The sequence below is a fragment of the Chionomys nivalis genome, chromosome 2 (genome assembly GCF_950005125.1).
Source record: "Chionomys nivalis chromosome 2, mChiNiv1.1, whole genome shotgun sequence".
NCBI lineage: Eukaryota > Metazoa > Chordata > Mammalia > Rodentia > Cricetidae > Chionomys > Chionomys nivalis.
Window position 1 is genome coordinate 1,211,457 of NC_080087.1, and position 16,582 is coordinate 1,228,038.

The following is a 16,582-nucleotide window of genomic DNA, read 5'->3' on the forward strand; positions in this document are numbered from 1 at the left end:
TCTTTTTGTAAAGGTATAGTGAAAAAAACAATCCTTTAAATCAATAACTATGAGAGGCCATCCTTTTGGCAATAAAGAGGGCAAAGGAATTCCAGATTGCAGAGGGCCCATAGGTTGAATAACCTTGTTGATAGCCCTGAGATCTGTCACCATTCTCCATTTACCTGATTTTTTCTTAACCACAAATACAGGAGAATTCCAAGGGCTGGTAGATTCTTCTATATGTCCAGCATCTAATTGCTCTTGTACCAACTGTTCTAAAGCCTGTAACTTTTCCTCAGCTAAAGGCCATTGCTTTGTCCATATTGGTTTCTCAGTCAACCATTTTAAAGGCAATGCTGTTGGTATCTCTGAAGGGACATCAATTGCTTGTTCTTGTACAGCCCGAATGGCCGGTTTTCTCCGTTTGTAATATCTTTTAATATTATCCCCAGAAATATAGGCTCTAGAAGTAGCAGGAATGTTAATTTGGGTATTCCATTGTTGTAATAGGTCACGACCCCATAAATTCATTGCAATATTGGCTACATATGGCCTTAATTTTCCTATTTGTCCCTCTAGTCCTATACATTCAACCCATCTCGTGCTCTGCCTTACTCGAGATAGGGTTCCAATTCCCAGGAGCTGAACATTTACGTTTTGAAGAGGCCAATATGGATGCCACGATTCTGGGGTAATGATACTTACATCCGCACCTGTGTCCAGCAGGCCAGTAATAAAAATGCCATTTACACACACTCTCAGCTTTGGTCTTTGGTCATTTATAGAAGTTTGCCAAAATACACGGAACTCATCTTTCTGATCATTATTGCTTGTAACAGTAGGCATGGGGCTTTCTAATTGTCCTGACGAGTCATGTTCTCTGTAGTAACTGGAAATGACTGAACCATGTTTGCCATGGGGGCCTGTGAGGCCCCCCCTCTCACGTTTCCCGTCTGTATCAGGTTGCCTTGTCTATCTCTTGTAGACCTGCACTCATTCGTCCAGTGTCTGCCCTTTCCACATCTTCTACATAAACCTGAAGGCTGAGTCCTCCTATTTCTGTTATTTCTAGAAGATGCATTATTATTATTTCTGAAAATCCGTTGTCTACAATTCCTTTTCATATGACCCATTTTGCCACAATTAAAACATTTGGTATTCTGATGTCTCCTTTTACCATTGGAAATTGCTTCTTCTACCCATGCTTCAGTGCCATAGTCAAATGTATCAACATCTAGTGTATGCAAGACCCATTCTTCTAATGGCGCTGATCTGAGTTTTAAAGGTCCCAAAATCCTTTTGCATTCCACATTTGCATTTTCATAAGCCAAAGTCTCGATCATTATACGTCTTGCTTCTGGGTCAGATATCCCTATTTGTACAGCTTTAGTTATTCTTTGAAAAAAGTCACTAAAGGGTTCTCTCTGACCCTGTTTAACTCTGACAAATGATTCCATCCTCTGTCCTGGGTCTTGCACCCTGTCCCAAGCCCTTAAGGCTGCTGTAGTACACACGGAGAGTATGTTTTCATCCAAATTAGCTTGTTCCTGAGGCTCAGAAAATAGCCCCTCTCCCAAAATTTGATCTATGGAAATCTCAATTCCCTTTGCTCTTTCTTGCTGTTCTAAAAGTCTAGCCTCTTGCCTGAATAAGCATTTCCATTTCAATTGCGTTCCACTCTCAAGGACAGCAGAGCTCAGTTGAAACCAGTCATTGGGCGTGACCTTATTCGTGGTAGCCCAAGATCTTAGCATCTCTTTAACAAAAGAGGCATTCATTCCAAATGTCATTACAGCCTGTTTAATTTCTTTGAGATCATTCATACGGACAGGTTCCCATGTATCTTCCTTGATGACCCTAGGGTTTCTGGAACCAACTACTTTCTCAGTTGTTACAACTGGAAAGGCAGGTAGAACTGTAGGTAGAGCTTTGTGGGAATTGTCCCGGAGGGATTTACCCACAGATTTAGTTAAAATATGCCTTTCTACCTCCTGCTCTTCTTCCTCAGAATTTAGAAATTCCTCAATCTTTTCAATTCTATTCACCATTGCCTTCTTTAATGTCTGAATCTCCTGTCCAGAATTATGTTCTAAAGCCTTCATTGAGGATTCTAAAGTATGAAGTTTGTCCATTAGAGATAACGTCTCATCTTTGGACATAAGTTTTATAGCATATACCGTGCCTTCTTGTATAGATAATCTTTCTGTCAATCTGTCATAAGCTTTAGACAAAATCCGATTGTCACATTCAGCAGTTTTGATTCTCTCAGTTAATGTTTCTGTTCCTACTGAAAGGGACTGAAGCTTACGATCCAAATCAGCTGTTCCTTCTTCCATAGTAATAAATTTCTCCTTAATATCAGCCGTTAATATTTCAGTTCCTACTGAAAGGGACTGAAGCTTACGATCCAAATCAGCTGTTTCCTCTTCCATAGTAATGAATTTCTCCTTAACATCAGCCTGTACCTCTTCTAAATTTTTTTCAGTTTGTCGAGTTGTGTTTGTTATTATTTTTTATGTGGGGGTGTTGTTCGGGAGGGGGAGACACGAGACGCGCGGCGTTGGGGAAGGAGAGACAAGACACGCGGGGTCCCACGTGGGTAAACTTTAATGGGGGAGGGTAACATACAAGGAGCGGGAGTGAAGAGACGAAAGGGAAAGAGGAGGGGAGAGCGAGAGGAGAGAAGAGAGAGAGAGAGCGGGTTGGAACGCCCATTTTTAAAGGGCTCTGGGCATTTTGGGGTTTGTAGTCCACTTGGAGACTGTATTTTTTGCACATGCGTGGCCTTGTCTCCAAAGGAACAACATTCCACCCTTTTGGTTTTATTAAAAAAAAAAATTGAGGGGGGGGTTGAGGGTCTTAACGGGTAGGGAATAGGGGCGTAGCCCGGTATCTCATAACTGCTTCCTGCTGACTTTGGGCGTCGAGGGGTCCGGGGAGCGTCCTATTGTCCTGATGATGTCATATCGATGTTTTGTCCGCTGGCATCAAGTGGCTGATTGAAGAAATCGCATCTGTCTGGAGATTGTATCTGTCTGGCTCTTGAGTAGCTGGGTCACCGTTAGGATGCTGGAAAACAAAAGTTGCATTAGTAGAAAGAAAAAAAGTTAGAGGGGAGATTTGGGGTGGAGGGGGTTGGGGTGGAGGGGGGGGCTTTTAGGAGGCTAGGGGTTAAGAATAAGAATAAAAAAGGTAAATGATACTTATTCCGTTAATTGGATGATACTTATTCCGTTTTGCTTGTGTCTGCTTTGTCCAGGTGGGTCCGGCTGGTGTCTTGGAGCTTAAAGAAAATGTCTCAAAAGAAATAGATTTTAATCATATATTCCTTAACATTTTAGGGGTCACTGCTGCAGTCAGTGACAAACCTGTTATGTCAGGAACTTGGTTAAGCATTTGCTTATCACCTGAACCTCTTGGCTCTGTGTTTGATGATGATTTCTGTAGAGACAACTGGATGGTTATTTAGGAATTTAGAAAAGGGAGGGTGTATTAGCACAGGAGGAAAAAATGAAAAATGAGACCATTGTTTTCCTTAGGCTGGAGTAGAGGGGGTTGGACCTGTTGTCCTTTGGAACTTGAGGGAACATGGTCCCGTCTGAGTTACCGTGTAAGGAGGATTGTTCTGAGCTGTAGGGATGAACGGTTTCAGATGTGACAGGTGAATCCAGTGAGGAATTCCCTCGAGCTTGGCAGCTGTGGGAGTTAGAAGAATTACCCTGAGAGGACCCTGCCATTTAGGGGAAAGGGATGAGGGACGTTGACCTGGAGGTGAGAATAAAACCTTATCTCCTATTTTAACCGGCGGTGGACATGTGTTAGCACATGGTTGAGGTAGTGAGTGATCCGTGAAGTCCCACAGCAGTGAACGTAGGTGGAAAAGGAGGGGAGTGAGCAGGTGATCAGGAAGGGGAGAGGTTCCCGATGGGAGGCCAGGGGTTAAAACTGGCCGCCCATACATGAGTTCAAAGGGTGAAATGAAAAGAGGGCCCTTTGGGAGAGCCCGAAGCCTGAGAAGGGCCAGAGGCAGAAGCCTTACCCAGTCGAGGTGAAGTTCTTGTGACATCTTAACGAGGGCATCCTTTAAAGAGCGGTTAGTCCGTTCTACCTTACCTGAAGACTGGGGGTGGTATGGTATATGAAAATTCCAGGGGATTCCAAGTGCCCTAGACAGATTCTGAGAAATCTGGGAAGTAAACTCTGGGCCGTTATCTGACTGAAGAGAAGTTGGGAGCCCGAACCGCGGAACAATTTCTCGGAGGAGGATATCAGAAACTGTCTGGGCTCTCTTGTTAGAGGTGGGGAAAGCTTCAACCCACCCAGACATTGTATCCACCAACACCAGGAGATATTTAATTTTTTTAACTGTGGGCATATGAGTAAAATCCAGCTGCCAGTCAGTTCCCGGAAGGGAGCCCCTGGCTTGGTGAGTAGGGAAAGGAAAGCTACGATATTTGGTCCTGGGATCTGACTTTTGGCAGATCTCACAGGAGGCAGTGGTAGCCTTTAGGAACCTGATGTCCTCAGGTGTTGGTTTAATATATATTTTTACAAAATTAAGTAAAGCTCTTTCATTGGGATGAAATAGCTGGTGCAGGTAGGACAGGATCTGTTGGGTGTCAGGAGGTGTCTGCGAGGCCATGGGCTGTGCTGTTAGTACTCCCTGAGGTAGCTGAGGCAGACCTGGGCTCTGGAGTGCTGCTGTCTTAGCGGCTCTGTCAGCTCGATTGTTTCCCTTGGAGACAATAGAGCTGTCAGACTGATGAGACCGGCAGTGAATAATTCCTATAGCTTTAGGGAGATGGGAAGCTTTTAGTAAGTTCATGATATACTCTGAGTTGGTAATAGAGCCTCCCTTCGTTGTGAGAAGCCCGCGCTCCTTCCAGATGGCCGCATGAGACAGCAGGATATGAAACGCATATTTAGAATCTGTGTAAACATTTAAAGATTGCCCCTCGGCCAACTGAAAGGCACGGGTGAGGGCTATCAGCTCAGCCTGCTGGTTAGTAGTATGAGCAGGGAGTGCCTTTGCCTCAACTATCTCCGTGTCTGATACTATGGCATAACCTGCTCTGCGAGTCCCATCACATAGAAAGGAGCTGCCATCCGTGTACCAGGTATGAGTAGCCTGGGACAGACTGCCCTCCTGAATATGTGAGGGGTGAGGCAGTAGGTCTTCCAGGACCTCGACGCAGGAGTGAGATGGGGAATCATTCACATTGGGTTGAGGTAGAAGATTTGAAATATTAAGGGGTGGGCAGCATTGAAATGTGAGACTGGCGTCTTCCACCAGTGCCACCTGAAGGGAAAGAACTCGAGAAGGGGGTAGGGTCTGTAGACCTTTGTAAGTTAAGAGGTTGGACAGGTTATGATGAGAGAAGACTGTAGTGGGTGCTCCGAAGGTTAGTTTTTTTGACTCACGAATAAGAAGTTCAGCGGCCGCCAAGGCACGTATGCAGGATGCCCAGCCCTGAGTGGTGAGGTCCATTTTCTTTGACAGGTAAGCTACAGGTGCGAAGGAGGGTCCCAGTTGATGACCTAGGACTCCCAGAGCGTAACCTTCCTTTTCTGCTACGTAGAGAGAAAAGGGGCGGGTTAAATCTGGAAGATGGAGTGCTGGGGCCTGGATAAGGGCCTGCTGGAGTCTCCGGAAGGGCTTGGTGATGGGGTGGAGAAGGGGCTCATGCAGAGAGCCGAGAGCTGCTTCGTATAGAGGGCGGGCAAGGAGGGAGAAGGAGGGAATCCAGGAACGCAGGAAACCAGCCACTCCTAGGAATGATAAAACCTCTTCTTTGGTGGAAGGAACTGTAAGAGATTGAATTAGTTTTTTTCTGTCCAGAGTGATGGCCTTTTGGGTTGGGGTTATGGTTAATCCCAAATACGTTACCTGAGTGGTGGACAATTGAGCCTTAGAGGGGGAAACTCTGTAGCCCTTTTTGGATAAGAAATTTAATAAGGCGGCGGTATCAGTCCTACTAGTCTCCAGAGATGGGCTACACAGCAGAATGTCATCGACATAAAGTAGCAGTTTTGATTTAAGGAGGGACAGTGAGAGCAGATCAGAGGCCAGGGCCTGGCCAAAGAGGTGTGGGCTGTCCCAGAATCCCTGAGGGAGGACGGTCCAAGTTAGTTGTGTGGAGAAATTAGTATCAGGATCTGTCCAGGTGAAGGCGAAGATGTTTTGAGATTGAGGGCTGAGAGGGATAGAGAAAAAGGCATCTTTTAGGTCTAAAACTGAGAAGTGGGAGGTTCCTGAAGGAATGTTAGACAGAAGGGTGAGGGGGTTAGGGACAACGGGGTGTAGCGGGACAACAGCAGAATTAATGAGTCGGAGGTCCTGAACCAAACGATAAGTTCCGTTAGATTTCTTAACAGCCAGTATAGGAGTATTAAAGGGAGAAGAGGTGGGGCGGAGCAGCTTTTTCCTTAGAAGGTCAGAAATTATGGGTTTTAGTCCTCTGAGGCTCTGGGAAGAGAGGGGGTATTGAGCTTGAGTAATATACTTGGTGGGATTTTTTAACTGAATAACGATGGGGGAGTGGTGTTTAGCGACGGCAGGATTCTGGGTGTCCCACACGAGGGGGTCCACCTGGGAAGCTGGAAGAGGAAAGGGCGTGTTAGTATCAGGAGATCGTGGGGCCAGGAGAAGAAGCAGCTGCGTCACCGACGAATCTGGAACAAAGCGGGTGGGGGGTGCGAAAGAAATGAAGGCCCCCAACTTGGTTAAGAGATCCCTTCCCAAGAGTGGGACCGGGCAGGTTGGTAAAACTAGGAATGAGTGGGTGAGAAAGATATTTTTAAATATACAATTGAGAGGTGGAGTCTGGTGAGGAAAATAAGGCTGTCCCCCTACCCCAACAATAGGGGAGTTTGAGGGAGAGGTTGGTCCCCAAAATTGTCTTAGAACCGAGTAGGTTGCTCCGGTGTCCAAAAGAAACGAAATGAGGCGTCCCAACACTGTGAGAAGTACCCGTGGCTCCTGGTTGCAGATGGGCGTGGCGGTCGGGTCGTTGGAGCCCGGGAACCTTCAGTCCTCCAGGGCCAGGCCCAATAGATCGACCTGAGAATCCCCTGGGCCTGTTGCCCCCGCATCATCAAATGCACGGGGACAATCTATGGACCAGTGACCCTCCCTGTGACATTTTGGGCAGGGACCCCGCGGGTTACGATGAGGGTTAGGGCAACCTTTTGCCCAGTGACCCGCCTTACCACACTTGAAGCATGGGCCCGGTGGCTCACGCACCCCGGGAGGTGGGGGGGCAGCACGAACAGGACGGGTCGAGTCTGTCACCTCTGCTGGCCGGGCAGGTGCGGTTATCACGTGGCAGTGGTTGCGAGCCTTGTCGTTCCTGGCGTGGTACACTTTGAAGGCCACCTCCAGAGCCTGTGCTTGTGGGGTTAGGGGACCCTTTTCAAAACGTCTGAGCTTGGCTTTGATATCCGGGTAGCACTGGTTAAAGAAATGGGTCATTAGAAGCTGTCTGCCCTCAGTGGATTCTGGATCCATGTTCGTAAACTGTAACATGGCTTTGGTAAGGCGGTCAAGAAATGCGGAAGGATTTTCCTTAGTGTCCTGAAAAATTTCTGCGAGTTTAGAATAGTTTACTGGTTTAAGGGCAGCCTTGCGGAGCCCTATTATGAGGCAAGTTAGGAACCGGTCTCTGGCCAGAATGCCCCCAGGGGAGTTATAATCCCAGTGGGGTTCTTGGTCTGGCACCGCCTCGGCCCCCGGAGGATGGGAGGCTAAGGTTTGGTGGACTTCATCAGCATGGAGTCTCGCTTGCTCCCAAACCCGCCTGCGCTCCTCGGGAAGCAAGTTATTAGACAGGATCATAAAAATGTCATGGTAAGTTAGGTTATAAGATTGGGTTAAATATTGAAACTCCTTTGTGAAATTGGTGGGATTAGCCGTGTATGACCCGAGTAACTTAGAAATATGTGAGAGTTCCGATAAGGCGAACGGAACGTGGACTCTCATTACACCCTCTGCCCCAGCCACCTCCCGCAAGGGCAGAACGGTGGCTGGTCTGACTTGACCAGCGTCAGACTCCGCAGCACGCGAGCGCGTGAGCGGAGGGGTGAAAGAAGGTGCAAGGCGGTGGGCGGGAGTGGAGCCGCCCAGAGGGGCTTTGGAAGATCGCGGCCGAGGGACGGGGCGGGAGGGGGATGGGGAAGAATCCGAAGACGTTTCCGACTGTCTGCATGTCCTGCGGTGGGGGCGGGTGGAAGCCTCCACCCCCCCCTGCGACCTGCGGTGGGGGTGGGGAGAATCTTCCAGCCACTCCCGTGATGGGCGGGGGCAGGTGGAAGCCTCCTCGGAGGAACTGGGAGAAATCCCTGTAGATCCAGAACGGGAGCTTGTTGGGGAACTAGACGGAGAACGGTTAGGTGACCTGGAGGAGGATTTTCTGTGCCTAAAAGAAACTTTGGAGGAAAGGGGAATGGAAGAACCATCGTTAGATCTGGCAGAACGGGAAGGAGTAGCCCCGCGAGGCCGGGGAGGTGGAGGTTCGTCCGCGGGGTCCATAGCAGGAGCAGGAGGTTCCGGGTGCGGCGGCATTGCTAAGAACATGTGAGCAGGTGAGCACTGAGAGACAGTAGAAGGATTCGTTTTTAAAGCCATGTAAAAGAATGCCATAATATACATCATTTCTTTCCATTTAGCAGAACGGTGGCAAAAGTTAGCTAGTTCCCGTAGAATATCGGGGTCAAAAGACCCGCAAGATGGCCATTTAAAGTTCCCCTGTAGGCCGTAGGAAGGCCACCTCTTAGAGCAAAGACGGATGAGCGTAGATAATTTAACAGAAGGAATTAAGGCGTGGGGCTGTAGAGCTTCCAACAGCTGTCCCAGAGGAGAGGAAGGGGGAATTGGTTTTGAAGACTTAGCGCCCATGGCTAGAACCGTGAAAATATCCGCAGAAGGCACCCGAAGATGCTCCAAACACAGTTGCTCTGGACACAGGTGTCAGAGTACCCAGGGGACCGTGCTATGGGCTAGCTGACCCAGTCCTAGTTTTCGACGGGAGACGGGGGTCTCGGCTAGGAGGGGACAGTTAAGCCCGAAGGCTGCCCGTTGCAGCCGAAACGAATACCCAGGCCCTGTGAAAAGGCGTCCAATTTCACAGGGGAGGTGGTAGGACCTTGGCTGAGTCGAATTCAGCCAAGGTCAGGCCGCACCGGCGGCGGGCCTCACCGTAGCGGCGGTCACGATGAAAAGAAGAAAGAAAAGGAATGAAACAGAGGACAGAGAACCAAAAGTATCGAACTTTTGGGCGCGGATAAAAACAGGTCTAGCCTAGGGCGGAAGGCCGGGGGAAGGGGGGGGGTTAGCAACCACACCCAGGACACGCCAGAGGAAGCCGGGAGCTCGGCCGGCCTCCTCCAGGTGAGAGGGGATGGTTAGCCAGCCCAGGTAAACTCACGAATTAGCCGCTGACGGTTGGAGAGGGAGGGCCGTGTCGAGATGGCTGGAACACGTGGAGTGGTCGCAGGTCGTCCGGTTCTGACCTTGTCCCGGGGGAGGCCCCGAGCTCCAGGAGGCGCCAAAACCCAGAGCCGAGGCCTCAGGTGAGGGCCCCGGGGCGAGAAGGTTCCCGGGTTTCGGCACCAATGTTATTATTTTTTATGCGGGGGTGTTGTTCAGGAGGGGGAGACACGAGACGCGCGGGGTTGAGGAAGGAGAGACAAGACACGCGGGGTCCCACGTGGGTAAACTTTAATGGGGGAGGGTAACATACAAGGAGCGGGAGTGAAGAGACGAAAGGGAAAGAGGAGGGGAGAGCGAGAGGAGAGAAGAGAGAGAGAGCGGGTTGGAACGCCCATTTTTAAAGGGCTCTGGGCATTTTGGGGTTTGTAGTCCACTTGGAGACTGTATTTTTTGCGCATGCGTGGCCTTGTCTCCAAAGGAACAACAGTGTTAAACAAAGATCTGTTCTCTGCCTGGAGAACTTCAAACTGATTTTTGAGAAGATTGTTGTCATTCTCAATTGTTTTTAAGCGTTCAACCTCGTCTCGTAAAGACTTTATCATATTTCTATTATCAAACCATACAGTACCAAGGAAAACTACGAATCCCAGAAAGATCCATATCTGTGGGCTGACAGACACTTCTTGTAAAATCTCCCACATGGTACAACTGAAAAGGCTGTTAAAGTCTTGAATGGTAATGTTTTCAGACATTTTTCTTATTTATAAAAGAAAATTATGTACCTGTAATGAAGTTTTCCTGCCAGTGGTGGCTAAAGAAATGCACCTGAGTCCACGTGGTCTAAGCCAGAGCCGGTCTGAAACAATTAACTCAAAACAAAAATTATTGTACTGCCTGTTAAGGGAAGGGGTTGGTGGCTTTTACTTCAAAACCGCGGGTGCTTCACTTAAATCAGGCAGTGAGGGTTTGGAAGAAGCAGGGAGCTATTAACTGTAGTGGCCTGGAGTGGGGGAAGGGAAAGCAAGCAGGGAGCGTGCTGTAAATCGCCTTCCTGAGCTCAGGCAACTAGCCGGGAAAGGTGGAGCTTGCGCCCCCCCTGTGCCGGGTCGGGGGCAAAATAGCCCGACATTGGGACGCCAAATGTGGTGGCGCAAATGAATGTAGACAGATTATATAGATATATACAGCTTTAATAAGGAAATAAACTTACAGGACCACAGGTTCCCGCGGTGTACCGGAAAAGCGGAGCAAAAGAAAAGGGCTGCTGGGCTCACGCCCGGCAGATTTATCCGTAAACATTAGCCCGAGGCGAACACGCCCCCAATGGGTGGGGCTATGTCCCTACAGACAATGAGGGCTGCTGAGAAGCCAAGGACAATGGCACTGAGTTTTGATCCTACTGCATGTACTGACTTTGTGGAAGCCTAGCTTGTTTGGGTGCTCACCTTACTAGACCTGGATGGAGGTCGGGGGGACCTTGGACTGCCCACAGGACAGGGAACCCTGACTGCTCTTTGGACTGGAGAGGAAGGGGGAGGGGAGTGGGGCGTGAGGTGTGGGGGGAGAAGTAGGGAAAAGGGAGGCGGGGAGGAGGCAGAAATTTTTATTAAAAAATAGTTTTAATAATAAAAAAAGCTTTTTAGCGTAACAAGATCCCATTTACTATTAGATATGGAGTGCTTTGTACAGACTGGCATTTTTGCTTCAGAGGAATTATGACCATTATCAAAATAAAAGAAAATCTATAGATACCCAATTCTGTCTTTTTTTTTCAAGAAATATCATTTTCTGTCTCCAATCTCAAAGAATCAATGATGTGTTTACAAGTCCTTGTGTGATGTCACTGCTTTTGTTTGTGGCAATATAAACTTGTCTCATCTCCTGAGAATTGCTTCACAGAGTTTACACGGAAAACTCAATCCTCAGAGGCTCAGATGTTATGCAAAACAGTGTACTTAACGTACATATATTCTCTCCTCTTGCCAGACATTTCTGGATTATTAAGAAAGCCTAATACATGGAAAATGTGTGACAGTACTACAGAACTGCCATGTTAAAGATGTAATAACAGAAAGTCTGGATATTTAAAAATAATTTTAATACATATTTGGTCAAACCTCTTAATATACACATCATGGCAAAAGATAGAGGACAAAGCATTATATTCCTTTATACCTGGATGCTTTCAATCCTATTCTTGTGTTTAGAGTTATCCATTGTTGACAGTTGTACAAGTCAGTAACTAATTGTTCTATTCCTACTGACAGATAATTTACTTTATGAATTTTACACACGGTGACCAATCTGAAATTTTTGCAAGAGTCAACAATTCACAGCAAAACCACCATAAGTTTTGTGATATAAGTTTTAATGCATTAAGGAACTAGTTGTTTTGAAGGAATATTTAGAAATGGAGTTTTCTAACCTACTAACATCATACACTTCTCCACTAGGAAGCAACACCAATATCATTCAGCCATAATTTATAATAGTCAGCTCTTTAAACACTTGACTACCGTTATCCTACTCATCCATAAATTCTTTTTAAATTAAAACATTTGTCTATATATATATGTATGTATATATATATTCTTAACTTCAGATTATCATAGTTTGTAATTAACATACAGAAACATGGTTGATACTTATGCATATTACTACAATAATTTATTAGAAGCATATGCAGATAGAGTGATGTTTACCATTAAACTGAGGATATAGCTAATGTTACATTTGTGTTATAGTTGCCAGGTCCTGGGTTTCATCTCCAGCATGTAAAAATAATGGTAGGAGAAAACCAGCAAGGGGAGAGACTAGGAGGATGGGGGAGGCAGAATGAAAACATGTACTTAGAGCTCTTTAAAACTCAAAACCAGAGAATTGAGAATAAGCTCCAATTTTGTTACAGAAAGGACATAGAAAAGGAACTTAAAAAATTAGAAATCAATTCCTAAAATATTTTGTGTTAATTATAAAAAATGTAATTCTGAATAATTCCTCCACAATGTTAGAATTACATTGTAAAAAAGATTTTCATTATACACTAGGTGTAATAAATAATGGTACTTAGATAAAGATACTACATTGTAAGTAATTTTCAGAAACATTTTGATATGTTTTAGGTATTATAAAGATTAAATATATAATAATATAAACATACACATGCTCACTACTGTCTAATAAATTGCTTTAAATTGGTTTATGCAAATATATAGGTATTATATAAATATTGATCTACTCTTCAGCATGAGAAGACACTTGAACAATAAGTTTTATAGAGAATAAAACATTGTTTTCTGTTAGGAAATGATACTGATATTCTAAAGTAGGAAACATTGAGATGTAAAAGAGAAATATAAGTTTACGTCAACCTTAGTACCAGCTCCTAAATAACTTCTTAGTAAGTGAGTTCCAGGAAAGCAGGTAGAGAACATACTAGAAAAATCCATGTCTTTAAATTTTAATGTTTTACTTACCTATTCTTTACTATTTTTATTGTTATTGTTATTCTTTCATATGTTACATCATGATTGCAGTTTCCTCGCCCTCCACTTCTCTCTCTCACTCATCCACCAACACATACCTCCCTTCTTCCCCAGATTAATTTTTCTTAGCTTCTCTTCAGAAAAGAGCAGGCCTCCCAGTGATATTAAGCAAGCATGGCATAATGAGTTACAGGTATACTAGGCACATATACTCATTTCAACACTGGATGAGGTAATCCAGTAGGAAGAAAGGGGTCCCACAGGAAGGTAAAGAAGTCAGAGACACTCCCACTGTCAGAAATTCCACAAGATCAACAAGCTCTAAAACCATAATGTATCTACAGAGGTCTACAAGCAGAGACCCATACAGGCTCTGTGATTGTCACTTGAGTTTATGTGATCCCCAAGAGCCATGCTTTGCTGATTCTCCTAGCTGTGCTCTCCAGATGTCCTTGACCCCTCTACCTCCTACATCCTCCCTCCCTCTCTGGACCTACCTCTTCTTGTGAAGACACTGTCAGTCATGCTTTCTGAAGAATTCTACACTATCCCAGAATATGTTCAAATTTTCTAACAATTTAAAACTAAATGTAGTCAGCCAATGGTGGTGTACACCTTTAATCCCAGCACTCAGGAGGCAGAGGCAGGTGGATCTCTGTGAGTTCGAGGCCAGCCTGGTCTATAATAACTAGTTCCTGGACAGCTCTAGAGCTGTGACACAGAGAAACTCTCCCTCCAAAACCCCTACCAAAAAGCCAGCATTCACATGATACCTTCCTGATATATCCATTATGAACCCAATATAAGTGGTGTTTATTGTCATAATGAAAAAATTTTACTATTGACTTACTCCATAGAGATTTTAGGATAAAATAATTCAGGAAAAAATAAATAGGTAAACAAATGTAATTTATGATCTCCTATTTAATTTTTGTGAATATACATATTTCTTCTAAAGTCTAATAGATAACATAGATTTATGATCCTGCCTTGGAATTCCTTTCTTCACTGCACGGATCCATTTATAAATACAAAAAAGTCAAGATCTTTGCATGAGTAAAACATAGGTATTAACTTCTCACATACATTGAAATTCATTTTTTACATGGATGATTCAAGTAATCTTCAGTTTTTTATAATTTGAGAAAAGGGATTCATTTGATTTTACACTCTGATTAACTATTTTAACTACATTAACATTTCTTGTATTCTGACATAATTGAGCTGTAAAAACTCACTATTTTCCCTTTTCAAATGTATAATTTTACAGCTAGATTTGGATGGCCTGGTCACTGTCTCCTTAGGCATCTAAACCTATATGCTAACAAGAATCTGTCCTCTTTATTGGGTGCTCACCTTCAGCAATATCATAAGATGGGGAGTGAGTCATATGAGAGAGAAAGAAAAAGGAGGGTGGGATAAGAGCCTTGTTTTAGCAAAACCTGCGTTCTGATGATATGAAATCCTGTGCACAGACATATCTCCTTCCATTTGTCCTGGTACCATAAAAGGATTGTCATCACCTTCTCATATTCTGCTGGCACACCTTCTAAGCCTCTCACTGCCTTTCATTACCATTGCATAAGCTCATGAACCATTGGGGCATAGAGCATACATTATGATGCAGCATAATAAATAGAAATGGTTGTGGCAATTTTACATCATGAAAGATTAAGTTGAGAGATAAGAACATTTATGAGTACTTACAAAATCTTCATATTACAGAATAATTAACGTTTAATTCCAAAACGTTAAGAAAAGCTATTGAATACAAGAAGAACACTTTCAGTAGTATATAGACCATACATTTGGTACTAGCTCTCCAACAAAATGACTCTATGAAATACTGTTAGAGTGGACATAAATTCTGTGAATACATATTTAGAGTACAAGTAAAGTTAACAGGTGTTTAAAGCAAAATGTCAGAGAAAACTTTTCTCAAAATTGTTGAAAAGGACAAGTTAATCAGGCTTGATTTTTATTAAAAGATTTATTTTAATTGTATAACTTTTAACTAGGTGCAATTCAGTTTTCTACAATAAATCATGGCCATATTCATTTCGAATTCCCCTTCCTAATGTCTCCCAAAAACCCCCACTTTGTATCTTCTCTTTGCAGTTTCTACTGTTGTTGTTTTAGAAGAGACTTTCTCCAAGGAGATACATCCTGAGTCTCTTAAAAACAATTCTTTATATACAAACTTAGACTTTTTAATTTTTATGAAAAACAGATATATCTCAGTATTAAAACATCCTGGAACAATTCTTATGTAATGAATTGCAGGCTTTGCCACAGATTATGGTACTCAGCAAAGATTGAATACCATCAAGTGAAGTCTATATATCTCCACTGTGGATGTGGGAATGTCAGTAAATCTTTTGCAGAAACCAGGTACAGGCCCTTGGTCTTGGTTAAAAGATAAGCTGACATTTCTCAACTTAGAGCTGTTTTGGTATAACTCAAAACATTGTTATTCAGCCATTTAGCATACTATATAAATTGTATAAAAATTGGAAGATAATTATTTCTGCTTTTAGGGAAGAGTGTAAAGACCCATATAAAAGATTCATGGACGTCTAGTCATTAGGCACATTTTAGATTTTTCTGAGGCAATATAGTAATTCACAATTGAAATCACTAAAATATTTTGGTGTAAAATTTTATGTGACTCTTATAAAAGACTAATAATTTTCCATGAAGTCAGTTTGAAGATTCACTTCAAGTTTGCAGAATCAGAGAAAAGACTGAGTGAAGAGTTGCTCCTCCCCCTACAAATGGACCTCTTGGCTGCTTTCTTCACATCCTTGTTCCTCAGACTGTAAATCAGAGGGTTCAGCATGGGAATGATCAAGGTGTAAAACACAGCAGACACTTTTTCCTGTTCCATGGAGTACTGAGAGCTTGGCTGGATATAACTAAAAGCCACAGAGCCATAAAATAATGTCACAGCTGTCAGGTGTGAGGCACAAGTAGAGAAGGCTTTGCGCCTCCCCTCTATGGAGCGAATTCTCAGAATGGCAATGAGAATGTGGCTATAGGACACAATGATAACAATAAAGGTGAAAATAGCAATCACTCCAGAGAAGATCAAAAGCAGCATCTCATTGATGTGTGCATCAGAGCAAGAAAGCTTCAGAAGAGGAGGGATATCACAGAAGAAGTGATTCACAATGTTTGGACCACAGAAGTCCAGTCTGAGCAGACCTATTGTGTGAGTCAGAGAATTAATGAGGCCACCCAAGTAACATGCCAGAACCATCTGCGTGCAGACGTGGTGGGTCATAATAACTGTATACATTAAGGGCTTGGTAATTGCCACATAGCGATCATAAGCCATCATAGACAGGAGGATGCCTTCTGTGGTTACATAAACTGCAAAAAAGAAGCTCTGCAGAACACAGGCAAAGAATGTACTAGACTTGTGTTCTGATAGGAAATTGACCAACATCTTAGGAGCAAAGATAGTAGAGTAGCAGATGTCGCAGAAAGAAAGGTTACTAAGGAAAAAGTACATCGGTGTATGAAGTTGAGCATTCAGCCAGATCAAGATAATCATACCCCAATTACCAAAAAGAATGACAAGATAAATTAGGCTGAAAATCAAAAAGAGGGGAACCTCCCAATTAGGATTTTCTGTTAAGCCGACCAGTATGAATTCCTTCACATGTGTATGATTCCAAATTGCCAT

The 16,582-nt window shown here is 44.1% G+C and overlaps 1 protein-coding gene across 1 annotated transcript; it reads right to left on the reverse strand.

Moving 5' to 3' along the window:
* Positions 1–15,607: 15,607 nt before the first annotated feature.
* Positions 15,608–16,582, reverse strand: LOC130863108 (olfactory receptor 1052-like). The gene has a single exon (XM_057753032.1). It carries the CDS (start codon positions 16,580–16,582, stop codon positions 15,608–15,610), a length of 975 nt encoding a protein of 324 aa, XP_057609015.1.